Source organism: Lissotriton vulgaris, chromosome 1_1, assembly GCF_964263255.1.
Source record: "Lissotriton vulgaris chromosome 1_1, aLisVul1.2, whole genome shotgun sequence".
NCBI classification, from domain to species: domain Eukaryota; kingdom Metazoa; phylum Chordata; class Amphibia; order Caudata; family Salamandridae; genus Lissotriton; species Lissotriton vulgaris.
In genome coordinates, this window is record NC_141685.1 from 2,087,331,117 (window position 1) to 2,087,345,670 (window position 14,554).

The 14,554-nt window shown below is 43.5% G+C and overlaps 1 protein-coding gene across 3 annotated transcripts in view; it reads right to left on the reverse strand.

Moving 5' to 3' along the window:
- Positions 1–346: 346 nt before the first annotated feature.
- The window catches only part of BPGM (bisphosphoglycerate mutase), a 214,142-nt gene continuing 199,934 nt past the window's right edge, over positions 347–14,554 (reverse strand). For all 3 annotated transcript variants that reach the window (XM_086921155.1, XM_086921147.1, XM_086921163.1), the window contains exon 3: positions 347–1,668. In XM_086921155.1, coding sequence (XP_086777281.1) covers positions 1,478–1,668 — 191 coding nt within the window. In that variant the 3' untranslated portion in view covers positions 347–1,477. The remainder of the gene's footprint in view (positions 1,669–14,554) is intronic.

Here is a 14,554-nt window from a genome sequence, read left to right on the forward strand (position 1 = left end):
TCCGCCTGACCCAAGACCACCTCTCCTTCAGGAAGAAGCTGAAGACCTGGCTGTTCGAGCACTTACACTTACACCAGTTTTTTAAAAAAAACCTGGGTCCAACACAATGGAACCAAGTATACTTACCAAACTGAATTAAATGAGTGTGCCTCAGCTTTAGCGGTTGTGCGACAATGGGCCTTTAATTATTTATTTTTTTCTCCTACTCCTTGACACAGGTTTCTCTACATTGTGTGCGTACAAGTAAAAACATATATGAATGATGAGGTTAGTACAACATTCTTCACCGCTATGCTGGACCCTTAATGTACAACATGACTACCTGAATGAACACTCGGGACACAGATTTATGAGATAATGTTATTTTCTTTTGACAAAACAATCAGCATAACTAAAATACGCTTTTTATATGAGTCAACATAATACAAGTGCTATGTTTTAACCAGCAGTTGCATCATTCTTAATATCACTCAAGCAAATCTTAGCCAATATTAAGCTACTGTTGCCATACATTTATAGCACGACCAGAAGTTGTACTTTATTAGACTTCGGAGTGGTTTATTGTGCTGCTTAAATGTAAGTAAGCGCTGCATTTACTAGCCTCTTTTAAAAGGCATTTTTGCCATTAACGCCATACCATCATCAAGCATTCAAAATGTATATGTAAAGTAAGATAGAGGGACCGACAGACCTCTACTTAGACCAATAGAAGGATAGAGTCATTTGACTTGAGCATTTTTAGTGACGATACCTGCCCTTACAGTAACAACAAATGTTAACTGATCTAATCAAACAACCTTAAATTTAGTTTGAAAGAACAACATGTCTGAAGGAGGCTTTTCCAAAGAAAATGTTTCTTACAAAGTCGGAAAAGTGGTCACAAACCCAAATGCTGGTTTACCTAGGCTAGATGGAAAGAGTGCAAGACAACTTCAAGACCCCAGAGCATAAATGAAAAAATGAATTTCATATATTGCAAAATGTTAAAGCTGCTCATATTGTTCTAAAGAGGGAATCTCAGGGGGCCTAATATAATAAAGTGATGGACTTTTCAGAGCTCAATGTAAACAGATACAATTCAGTGAAAATAAAAGGTCGGGTAAAAAGGAGGATAGGGAAGCAGTTTGGAATGTATAGCATAAAAAAAGGAAGATTAGACCACTGAAATACGGATTCGAAAAGGGGATCAGTGGCAAGCACCCGCATTCGCGTAATTAGAGGAATGCAAAGGTCGGCTAAATATTTAATGGCAGCGTATCGGAAAAAAATAAATCAAAATCTTCAATAAAAATAAAAATAACTTCATAAAATCTGAGGCAAAGCCATGTTTTAAGGGAAGGTGTAAAAAAATAATCATTTGGTAAAGAGGAAGGTGGGGGGTCAAGTATAATATATACTCTACACAAATTTAAACACATTCAGTAACACACTGTGCAACACTCGAGCCCCCCTAATTTCTGTACACAGAAGAACAGCATCAGGGCGCAGTTATTTCGTCAGCAGTTTTAACTTTCCCTTGATTTTCCACTTTGGTGATGGAAGCTTGGATGGCTTCCTGGTCCCCCAGGAACACATGAGGTTTAGCAGGCTGCATATTTTCATCGAGTTCTAGGAGAATGGGGACGCCTGTCGGCAGAGTGATGTTGATGATGTCTGCATCCGAAATGCCTGTTGAAAACGAAAGTAAAAGCCATGTCATCTTTTAGTGTTTGTCCCACGAGTGGTTGCATGCATTTATCAATAACGTGAACAGCTGTGTGCTATATTTGACAAACATATCGAACGCATAAGCATGAACATATCTGTACATATGGCCTAATGTACACTATTTTTCTTGCAAGTATTTCATGAATGGCTTGACACAAACTTCGGCATTTGAATGCATTTTTTAAGCACCATTCACACTGCAGTCACGTCTGCTATGTGGTGCTTCCAAAACCGGCATTGGTTTCCAATTTTAAATGGATCAACTACTTTCCCAGTTAAATAAACTACTGTACATTTAAAAAAATTTATGAATCACAAATACTGTATTTTTGCTACTGTTTTTGATTAACGGTTGACAAATATAGCAGCCTCTTCCACAAAGAACCATCATTGTCTTGCATCTTACTACTTACTCCCACAGGTTAGGACTATTAGCCCCCTCCCCCATGGAATACACAGTTTTGACACCCTACCCCAGCCAACCACAAGGGAACACAGGAATCTAAACTGGGTATATGAGGAAAGGGGGACCACTGTCCAAGTGACTTGGGCGCTCAAATGGAGTTCCATGGCCTCGATCATGGGCCTCCATAAAGAGATACAACCAATATGGCCATCAGCAGATACCAATTCTTCCTCACCATGGACAACCCTTGCAGGGCCAGCAACTCTTACATAGAGCAGTGTAGGAACTGCTGAGGAAATGTTACACACTTAAGTGTTTCCTAAAAAATCTGGGCATTTTATTTGAATGATTGAAATATGTTGAGAAATTGGAAGCATTTTTGTATTTTGAATTCCAGTTTGTAATGACCCAAAAGCATATGTAAAGCATAGATGATCTTTTTAACACAAAATATGTGGCTAATTTACAAGAACTGAAACATTTATCACATCCAAATCTTGATTATTTGGACCATCAAATCGCAGACAAAGATTCTTCCATATTCAAATTCATAAGGACTCTAAATGTGATGCATTGGGTCCATATTCGGATGATGTAGCATTATGGGGCAGGGAAGGAGTACACTGACCTGTTGGCCAACAGGTCGGTGTACCTCTAACCTTAAAGGCCATTAGGCTGGAGTCAGAGGCAATCCTCCAGGGCAATTTTTACTATTTATTTTTTTAGTCCAGTCGATTCCACATTATTCACAGGAGATTTTGACAGCTCCCAGGGCTGAGATGTTTTACAAGTGCAACAGGAAGGGGGTCAGAGATGTGCAATGTCTGCTTGAAGCAAGCAAGTAAACGGAGGACGATTTGTTCATGGATATAGTTGAGTTAGGCCCAAGTTGCATCGTTTTTCAATTGCAAGGGGTTGAGTTTGGTGGTCTGAATTGCCGAGAAGGGAGTTTGGGGAGACAGATGTTAGTTGGATGTAGGGCCTTGGGTGGATTCTTTTGCAAGGGGGGCATCCTTAGAGTAGGGTATGGAGGTTGGAGGGTCAAGAGAAAGTTCAATGTTCCATCATTATATCACCTCATTTTACACTGGGTGGCACACTAGTTTGAATGCCCCTCGTGCCCACAGAAGCATTCTTGAAAGCCCAGACGAGGTCATTGTTCCCCGGGCCCTGCGATTCTCACATTTTTTACTCGTTGGGGACTTTAATATCCACTTGGACTACGTGGAGGCGAGTGACACTAGAGAGCTTTGCGATTCACGCACCCTCGCTCAACTCACCCAATGGATTAGATCCCATTCGCACCGTGGTGGACACATCTTCGACTCGGTTTGATCCAATTTTCCTTTATGTGTTAAAGAACCCCTTTGAGTCTCCTGGTCGGATCATTTTCTGATCCATTTGTCATGGACCATTCAGATGCCCGATCCAACTAATGGCCATCACCAAGGCAGACCCTCTCATAGAATCAATCCATTTGCTTTGAGTTGGGCCTTGGTAGACACTTGTCCTACCTTTTCCATGGATCTAGGGTGGAGCGTTGGAGACCTTTACTAGCTGGATCTCGCAGGTGGTGAAACATTTATCACCGCCCCCTTCTTACAAGCGAGCAAGAAACTCCCCCTCTAAACCATGTTTTTCCAGCGAGCTCAAAGAACAAAAACAGCACAGTCAAAAATTGCCCCCTTGCCAAAGTAGCATTAAGGATTGCTCAGAAAGCATATTACGCTTCCATTAGGCAGGCCAAAAGCAGTTATTATGCAGAGCGCATATCTAGGTCTAAAAACAATGCTAAAGAAATATTTTCAATCGTTCAGAGCTGTCTAGCCCCTGGCCTAGTGAGTATTACCCTTCCTACCTCGGACACCTAGTGTGAGAAACAATCTAGTTTCTTTATTGACAAGATCAGACCAATTTCTGGACTAGTACCCCAGGTCAGACAGGTCAGAATATCTCTATTTCTAGTACATCTTCTCATTCTTTGTTGGTATGCTCTCCCATTGCTCCTCAAGATTCAATGTCTATCCTCAAATCGCAGAAAACCGGCTGACCCTTGTTAGGCCATGTTGTTAGTCGCTGTTGCAGAGGTGGTCAATCCAGTGGATAATACCCTCATCATTATGTCCCTTCAGACCGGCACAGTTCCATGAGAGTGGAAGCAGGTCAAACTGCTACCTTTCTTAAAAGAGCCTTCTTTGGACCCTTCAACGCCCGCTAGCTACCGCCCGATTTCTCTTCTCCCGGCTGTAGCGAAAGTGAGTGAGAATGCGGTTTACAAACAGCTCACTAATTTTGTTGAAACATCTGGCCTGGTCCATCCAGCCCAATTGGGGTTCGGGCCACAGAGTACAGAGATGGCCCTTTTTGAAATGTCAGAAGCAATTAAAGAATGTTTGGATGCGGGCGGCAGAGCGGCTCTGATTTTATTAGACCTCTCTGCTCCCTTTCATGAGGTGCCTCACTTCCAACTATTAGCCCGTCTCTCGAACTTCGTGTGTCTCTGGTCTAGCGTGGAATTTGCTTAAATCTTTCCTAGAGGATAGATCGCAGCAAGTATGGCTACCTCAGTTTTCCTTGGTCCCTGAAAAGGGGACTTATGGAGTTCCGCTGGGCTCCACTTTGAGTCCTCTTCTTTTCAACATATATGTTACTTCCTTGATCCATCTCGCGGAGGAGCTGGGAGCTAAGATCATCATGTATGACTTGTCCCAGGACCAGGCCAAAGACTGTCTTACAGCAGTCTTTAAATGTGTCGCATCTGCTCAGCTTAAGTTTAACGAGGACAAGTCAGAGGTTCTTTTGTATGGGTCCATTCCTCCGCAGTTTAGGGAGGCCCTTTGGCCGGCAGATTATCCTCTACCGAAATCTGCGGGTCAACCAGTTAGGAACCTGGGAGCCTGGTTTAATGAAGATCTCTGTTTTTCCACGCAGATAAAGAAACTAGCTGGACCGTGCTTTGGTTCACTGAAATCCCTTAGGAAGTTCTTCCCCTTTCTACCCATGAAGCCAAGTAAATGGTTACCCGCGCCCAGATTCTTACACACATTGACTATGCTAACGCATTATACATTGGCTTGCCAGTTTACCAGTTAAAGAAACTGCAAGTAATACAAAATGCTGTAGCCTGAGCTTTGCTTAACTAACCGGGAACGTCAAGCATAAAACATTTGCATGATTTGCATTGGCTCCCTGTGGCTCAACGTGCCATATTTAAAGCCCTTACTATGGCCCATGCAGCCCTTCATGGATCTGGCCCGCTATATCTCAGGAGACGTTTTAGTTTTTACGCACCACAAAGACAATTGCATTAAGCCTCGCAGTGTGTTGCAGTAATCCCCCACTTTCGTCTTACGCGAATGGGGGGCAGTTCCTTATCTTATAATGCAGCAGAAGCTTGGAATTCCCTTCCATATGAACTGTGTAATATGCAAGACACTAGGCTGTTTAGGAAATGGTTAAAAAACCCTGCTGTTCATCTAAGTTGCAGTTGCTTTCAGTTCTGGAGCGTTCTCATGTGGCATCCGCGCCTGTACACTCTTGAGTATCCCAGCGCGATATAAATGTTAACAGAATAGTTGTGAGGTTTGAAGGTGGGACTTTTGTGCATTGGCTGTAAATCCCAATCGACGGAGAAGGTTTATGGTATCTTGAGTGTGTTATAAACATTTTCTATGTGTGTTAGCGTTGATGAGCCAATCGTCCAGATATGGGAAGACATGAATTTGTTGTTTTCTTATATGAGCTGCTAACGCTGCTAGACATTTTGTGAATACTCTGGGTGTAGTAGTCACTCCAAAAGAAGTACTTTGAATTTAGTGATTTCCTGCTATCCCAAATCTGAGATATTTGCGATGTGCTGGATGGATAGGAATATGGAAATATATGTCCTTCAAGTCTACTGTGGACATAACGTTGCCTTGTAGAAGTGAAAGCATTTGTTGAAGGGTAACCAGATGGAAGTGCCTTGTAGAAGTGGAAGCACTTGTTGAAGGGTAACCATATGGAAGTGCCTTGTAGAAGTGGAAGCACTTGAAGGGTAACCATATGGAAGTGTTTTGACAGATGTATAGGTTTAACGGTCTGAGATCTAAGATTGGTGGTAGAGACCCATCCTTATTGGGGATTAGGAAGTACATTGAGTAAACTCCTGACCCTTGATGTTTTAATGGAACTGGTTCGATAGCTTCTTTTGTTAGAAGAGCTTGAACCTCTCGTTTAAGAAGCTGTTAGTATTGTAGCAAGAGTTTGTGAATGTGAGGAGGAATATTGGGAGGATTGCTGGTAAGCTCCAGACAATAACCATGTTGGATAATACCCAAAACCCATTTGTCTGTTGTGATGGCTTGCCAAGTGGAAAGAAACTGTTGTAATCTTCCCTCGAAAGGTGATGAATGGTCGGGGGAAGTTGTATCAAGTCACAGCTTGTTAGAGGACTAGGAGGGTATGTGTTGGTGTACCTGTCCCTCTTCCTTCAAAACTGTTTCCTCTATAGTTACCCTTGTAGAATCCTCTAGAGGGGGAAGATAGTGTTTGTGTTTTATATGACGATGCAGCCACATCTGAGGTGTTAGTGTTAGTTTTGGAGACTCTGTAAAAGGAGCAACAAAAGGAACCTTTGGTAGAAGAAGATTGAAGTGCCCTCATAGAGTTTGCTACTTCAGTATCTTTTTTCAAGGAACTGGTCTATTTGAGGCCAAAAATGTGTTCATTATCAAAAGGTGCATTAAGAATGGTTTGTTGCACTTCTGGTTTAAAACCAGAAAGTCTGAGTCATGCAGGTCTTCTGAGCATAATGCTAGTGTTGATTCCTCTAGCTGCAGTATCTGCAGCATCTAAATAACACCTGATAGATTAATTAGATATAGGTTTCCTTTCTTGTACTATTTCCTGCCCCCTCTTTTGTTGTCTTCTGGGAAATATCATTAGGATGTCTCAACATACCTTTAAGCATAGGCCACATTTGTGTTGTTCTGCGCGTGCTTTGTATTGTTTCAAATAAAAAATCTTCCTCCAATGTTTTTGTGTAAAGGCACTTCGTGGTAATTAGCTGCCTAGCAATTAATGCAGTATTATCATGAGGAGTGGGAAGGTTTTGCTGGTTATAGACCTAGATCTGTATCTTGAGGTGGATCTATGTTATAGCCATTGCAGGGATGTGATGTGGCTGATTATAATTGTCATCATCATCTTCTAAATCAGGGTTAGTGTTAAGAAAACCTGATGGTGTAATGTGTAGAGATCTGTATGCAAGCGTGTCAGAAATGGGGTTGTTAATTTGGAAAGAGGTAACCCATGCTAACTTAAACAATGTGGATAAGTAAAACAAAGTCCTGAGAGAATCTCTGCTCGGTGTTTGGTAGTTATGGCTTAAGCAGCATGCAATTGCCTGAGAAGTCGGAGTTCAACTTTTGCATTGCCAACAATTTCAATGCAAAGAACACAATAGATTGTCAAAATAGGATAAAGAGAAACCAGAGAGATGAACTTTTAAGGCAAATACAGCCCAAAAAAATTGAAAATAACAGTTCACAGTTGACTGGGACCTAGGACTTATTTCAGCTAGACCTTGATGGAGGGGAGATCAGACTCACCAAGGCCGTTCATTTTGATGTCAAAATCTCAGCGCAATGTAATGTCGGAACTCATGACCGCTGAGAGTGCTTCATCAGCTGGCTAGATTTGCCACCTAGCCGCAGTCCAAGATTTTATGTTTGAATGTATTCACTCTTTTTAAAGTCAAAATCCTCCAGAAGGGCCAGGCTGAAAGCTGTAATCATAAAGGATGGATACCTTTGAACCCATTTTCAGAGTGGAAAAAAAACTGAGCTGGGCGAACCTATTTTTCTTGTCGAAATAGGGAGTGACTTTTCTGGGCAAATGTCACTTGCTGGTCCCTTGTCTCCAACTGCTGGGAAAGGTTCTGCTGATCAATTGGAGCCCCTAGCTCCTCTGGGCACGTGATTTTTCACCAGGTCGGTCTCCAGCATGGTCTTTTTCTCTATGGTCAGTTGGGTCTTCTTGGAGTCATAAGTCTTTCTGCTTTATGTATCTCTCTGAAGCAGGAAAACAGGAGGCTAAATACTTGACCTTTGGAGAGCAAGTCATTGGGTGGCAGTAAAATTCTTCCAGCAGAAGTCTTCTTCCAGTAGGGCTCTGTTATCCATGTGTAGCCTCCCAGATCTATGAATGTTATGAAGTGGTGGAGGTAATTGGGGAAATGTTGAGATGTAATCCTTATTATTTTTTTGCAGTCCCTTACCTCCTTTTGCAACACGATTCCTTTGCCCTACTGGAAATATTACCCTTGTTCCCTTGTTTCAATATGGCAGAACTCTTCTGCCATTGGGCAGGCATGACTCCACACCCCTATTTAGAAGACCTTTTCTCCTACGCCACAAGGTAAAAACTAACACTCTCCCTAACAGTGACTTCAGCCTGGTTGTCTAGCAGGGTTATGGATATTAACAGGAGAAGCCTACCCTGTTATGCTAATGCTGTCCTCTGATCTACCAACTGTCCAGGCCCATCTAGCTAATCCCTTTTATGTGGTCAGCAGTTAAAATTCATCTACTGTTCTTGGGCTCAGAGGCAGGTTATTGTCATCTGAGCCAAAGTTGTTCCCAGCCAAGAATGTGAATTCTGGCTCTGAAGTGGTCATGAGTGGCAGAACTGGTTTTAAGAGTTATCACTCAAGACTGTCTAAGCGTGTTTCTATAAAGTTATTTTTCTAATCAAGTTATCAAAAATCTGATTTCAAAATTAAATCAGATTTTGACATCAAAGTAAGAAATAACTTTAAATTTCACTCTGAGAGTGCAATAACCACCATATGTAGTGTGCCCTATTTTTATATATTAGCCCCCTTCCCTGTGGGTTGGGAAGTAATACTAAACATGGAAGATAATTTTAAAATCTTTGCTGGAAATGGCCCTTTATAGGGTGCCTTCAAATGACTGTGCTTTTCTCCTTCCCAGCTTTCCGCTGATCTGGATGCTAGCCTTAGGACTTTGAGCGAGTTGGACACTGTCATTCAGTGCCACAACGCTGTGCTAGTCATATACATGAATGGCTGATTCGAGTTGCTGTAGGTCCCTTGTCAAGAGGAAAGACGCACACCAAGGACATGCATCTCGAAAGCTCCTCTGTGGGTCTGTAGTACTGGTTGTGCGTCCACAGAGGTAGCTCATCGATTGTGCCACTAGTGAGGCATGTGTGCACAGGTTACCGTTACTCAGTTTCCCATTTATAGAGCTATGTGCAAAGGTGCTGCATGTCTCCCGTTATATTGGAGTTCTCTCTGGTTATAGGGAGAAGTGTTGGGAAGAGGTGAAGCATGTGCACGTTACAAGGGGCATGAATGGCACCAGGTAGTGTGTTCGGCACAACGGGGCCTGCTTCTTGCAATGGATTTGCATGGGGGAATGAGGGGAAAGGCTATTGATCAGTATTTCCTACAGGCAGAGTTGTAGCATTATTGTGTTTTATATCAATGAGTTCATAATGGCGAATCATCTCCGGTAGTACGAGTGGATTCAACATTATGTGTGTGGAAATGCCACTTTTGGGAAAGAGGGCAATTTGAGGCTTGTGGCGCCTGTCAGCCTGTCTCCAATCCACATTTGGGTATCTGTGCATTCCTAATTGAAGGTCATAAACTACTGCATCAAGGGATAGTGCGGTCCTCTGACTCTGAGGGGCCCTTCTGGGATGTTGCGTGGGGGTGGAATTGGCACCTGCATTCCAAGGGACAGGGTCTTGGCCCCATTAAATAGATTGATCTAACCTTCAGTGGTAGGATGGCAGACAGGACAGAATTTGGATATGGCCTGTGCATTTCAAAAGTGGCTTCTTAAATTAATTTCATCTTCAAAGGCCATCGATGCTGGGACTTGAGGGATCATTAGGACAGGAGGAACTGCAATTGGATTATCCGCAGACTTGTGAAGGTCTAGGGCTTGCAGTGCTCCAGGCAGGGGAATAATCGCTGGGTGGATTATGTCTGGACGTTGCAGGCCTGCAGCTTAGTGCCAACTGTTGTGGCCAGGGTCCTGAAGTACTTGTCAAGGGTCGGTTATCTGGCCTCCAGTCCACGAGATCCCAGGGACACAAAGGATCGCACTGTTTCCAAAAGATCATAAGGACTGTACTGGGTGCTGAGGAAACAGGTGTAAGGGATCCTTGGTTGGGACAAGGGCCATCCTGATGTACACCATCATCACACTGTGCAGAGGAATGGGTTTGTAAGGATCAGCAGCCACTCGAGGTGCTGAGATGTTAGAAGTTCGAGGAGTCTGCGCTAAGCTTGCAAAGTCTGAGAGACCTGTGCTAGCCTGCGCTCCAGAGCGCGTGGTGTCCAAGTGGTGTTGTGGGAACCTGAGCTGAGACTGTCTTCATCCTCCAGATCAGGGATGACGACAGTGCCCGACATCGAGGCCTCTGTACGAGGTTGTTGGCTCCCTCTCCTTGGACCCACGCCACAAGGTACTTCGTTGTGGAGAACATTTTGAGGAAGCCTGAGGGGTTCATGTGCCTTGTGGGCACCTGCTACATACCGTCTGAAGTTACAGCAGTTCACAAGTCTGCCTAATGGGAAACACATCTCCAGGCTTAAAAGGTTGTGACCCAGGTGGTGTGTGTATGTCTATGGGGAGAGGGATCGCGGGGTGAGGGGGGGGTGTGTCGTGGTCCGCACTTGTGCAGGTGCCGTTGGGCACCTGGAGGTCTAATCCGGATGGATGAAACTAAGTAACTGTTTCTTTCTGTGATAGGTGGTTCCAACTACCTAGTCAACTGGTCACTAGCTGGGGCAAAATGTATCGTTGGTTGGTGTTGTAGACGACTGAGCAACTGGGTTATGAGGCATAGTCCAAGACCTGTGACTGGTTGACCTTTCTGTGAAAGGGAAAGCTCAACAATGGCATAGAACTGCAAAGGATATATACGATGTGTATCTTGTTTGATTTCAATGGGGAAGTTTGACAATTGCATATAACTGTGAAGTGTATATACAATGTGGATCTCATTTTGATTTCAGTGTGTGTGTAATATAAAGACAAGTGTTTTATACATATGGTGTGGAGTATCTCGGAGGTGAACGCAGCGTGTTGTGAGGGTGGTGTTATGCCAATGCTTTACAATTGGGCCCTGAGGATAAGCCAACTGCTCGGTGCCAAGCAAACTAGAGGTGAGCACAGGTTATCAGGCATGTGTATGGTACTCATTCTAGCTAGAGCGGGGGGTTCTGACTGGCTTCGATGCCTCCCTGCCGGACGGCAACCGCCGGGTCTAACAATCTTCCTACAACATATGGTATATTTCACAGACACAAAAAAGCCAACAAATTATTTAAATCACTTAGATGGATATCCAGATATATACAGAAAACAAAAATGTTCTTTTCATTCATTTTGAGGCACACAAAATAATTCACTGATCCTTGTATCAACTTCCAAACATCCATATTCTCCTGAAAATAAATGTTTTGTCTGCAGTTCCCAAATTCACACAACTGAAAACAGATTGAGATGAGATTAATAAATAAAAACCTGAAAATCAAACCAAAGCACTTTTTATAAGTAGATTTAAGATTAAACCCTCCTTTGTCTGAATGCCAACTTTCAGTGTTCTTGAAAACTGATACCAACGCAAATAAATGTAACAATAAGGGAAAGTGGACTCACCACTGCTCTTTTGAAACTCTGGCTCCATTAAGTAAATTAGTGACAGGATACAACATGCCATTTGGGTTCTAACACAATGCGATGAATCACTTTAAAGATCCATAAAATAATTCAATGTTGACCGTGGTTTCTTTGAAAAGCCTTCATACATTCTGTTCCTCGCTCTACAAATCAGTCACACAGAGACCAAAACCAACATAAGAGCATCACTCTGGCCATCCTGCATCACCATATACTTTTCACCATCGCCAAATTGCAAATATGCATTTTTTCAAGCACCCTACTGTATAGTGTGTTATCTGTCCACTAAAACTTTTGCGCCTTATCGGGAAAGGAAGCTGAACATAAAAGCACTGTTAGTCCTGGCATCATTGGAGTGGGTTTCCCCTGTAGTTGTGTCTTTGCCTCCTGTTATGTTGCTGTGGATCAGACTTTGTTTTTGCTGGTCTAGATGCTTTGGACACTTTGCCACTGCTGTTCAGTACCAACGTGAAAATGCCGCCTGTAAATTGTTATGAATTGACTATTCCATGATTGGCATATTTGATTTACTAGTCAGTCCCTAGTACAGTGCACTGTGTGCGCCAAGGGTCTGTAAATCAAATGCTGCTAGTGGGCGTGCAGCACTGGTTGTGCCCCCACATAAGCAGCCTGTAAATGTAACTCAGACTTGCCACTGCACAGTCTGTGTGCAGTTTGGTACTGCCATTTCGACTTGGCAAGTGCACCCACTTGCCAATCCCTAACCTTCCTTTTTCTTACATGCGAGTCATCCCAAGGTAGGCCGAATTTACCTCTGTGGGCAGGGTGCAGTCTATGTGAAATGTAGGACACGCCCTGATGTGTGTGGCATGTCCTGATGGTGAAATACTGCCAATTTCGTTTTTCACTATTGAAAGGCTATCTGTCCCATAGGATAGAATAGGAGTTAATTTATAACATCTTATAAATATAACTTCCCATTGGTACAAGATAGGAAGATAAAAATTAGTATGCCTGAACTCAGAATACAAAGATGCATCTTTTAGTGAGACTGATTTTTATATTATGTGTTTGAAAATCCCATTTTAGAAAGTAGGTACTTTCTTGCTTAGCCATCCTGTGCGCCTCTGCTAGGTTGTGAATTGATTGTCTGGCTTTGAAGTAACAGCGGCTGGGGATGTGCATTGTTTTCAGACAGACACTTGGGTGAGGATGGGGGGTGGGGGGGGGTGAGGTCTGTCCTGCATTTGCAGGGTCAGTAAGGGCTGGGCTGAATAGACCTGGGCTGCATTCAGAGTTTTTTCACACATGAATGGGCCTGGTCTGCCATTGACAATTTTGTCTCCACCTCCTACCAGGAAGCTGCACCAGAGAGGACAGAACTGGTTTTGGCTGGGAAAAGAGCTTCTCGGCCACCAGAGAAGAAAGGAATTTGTGCTATAAAGAGTGGGGCCCAGACCCCTGAACTTTAGATCACTTCTAAAATTCAATAGGAACCTTTGCCAAGGAGAAGAGCTAGAGAAACTGAGGAGAAGTACTGCCCCATTGCTGTGTGCTGTCTGGGTTTGGCCTGCAGCGGCTGCTTCGGTCAACTAAAGGATAAGGACTTTGCTGTGTGCGGTGTCCCCTGCTTCAGGAATATCTCAATGGGCTTGAAGTAGAGCTTGCCCCGGTTTTGTATTCTTCGGGATACCAAGACTACAATTCCAGCTCACCAGAACTCTCTTGCTGAGAGTTCTGATCGACAAAAGGTGCCTGCTGCTGTTCAGGGCCTCTGGGGGTTGTTACTTCTGTTGGGAGCTGGAAAGTAATGCAACGACGAGAGGCGCAACACATCCGTACCTGTTTCTGTCGCCTTGTCGAAGAAACCGGCGCAGCGCCTATTCTCGGCTCGAGAAATCTCTGCACGCCACATCGATCTACGAAGGCCGAGATCACTGCACTGATTCCGATGCAGGCCCTGGTTAGCAGCTGCAAGAACCAACGCATCGTGGGACTGCAGCTGAAGAAATCAACAAAAGTACCGTTGATGCCACATCGAGAACTGCCACATCCCAGATCCTCATGCATCACACCGTGGCGCCAAGTCTACAAGGACATCGGGCCGCAGTAAGAAACCAACGCATCACCTCCCCTGCGTGGCAGTAAGGACCCAACGCATCACCATGCCCTGGAGTAAGGAACCAATGCATCACCTTCCTTGTGCGTAAGGAACCGATGCATCACCTTCCTTGTGCGTAAGGAACCAACGCATCACCTTCCCTGTGGCTGTTCTTGCTTTTGACGCATCCAAGGTACTTTGTGTTTAAAATGTTGTATCTGCAATTTGCTTTGAACAGAACTGTTTCTACCTTTTGAAAGTCATTTTATTACTGTATAATGGATTTTTGTCCTTTTGGTCTTGTTGGCTTTAGATAAGTAGTACTTATTTTTTAAACTGGTGTGGTGTCCATTTGTAGTGTTTTTACTGTATTACAACATGAGTGTACAAATGCTTTACACACTGCCTTTGAGATAAGCCTGTCTGCTAGTTCCAAGCTACCAAGGGGATGAGCATGGGTTATTGTAGAAGTGTATCCCCCTTATCCCGACTAGGAAGAAGGGTCCCTACTTGGACATCGGTGCAAGCCATTGCCAAATAGAGACCCTTATTTCTAACAAGCACATATAACAAGATACCCTTCTGGTTAATGTACACCTCAACAAAAAATGTGGACATGCTTCACAGAGTCTTACTTTCCTATTTAGGTTTCACAAAGGTGCATCCAAATTTTCTACC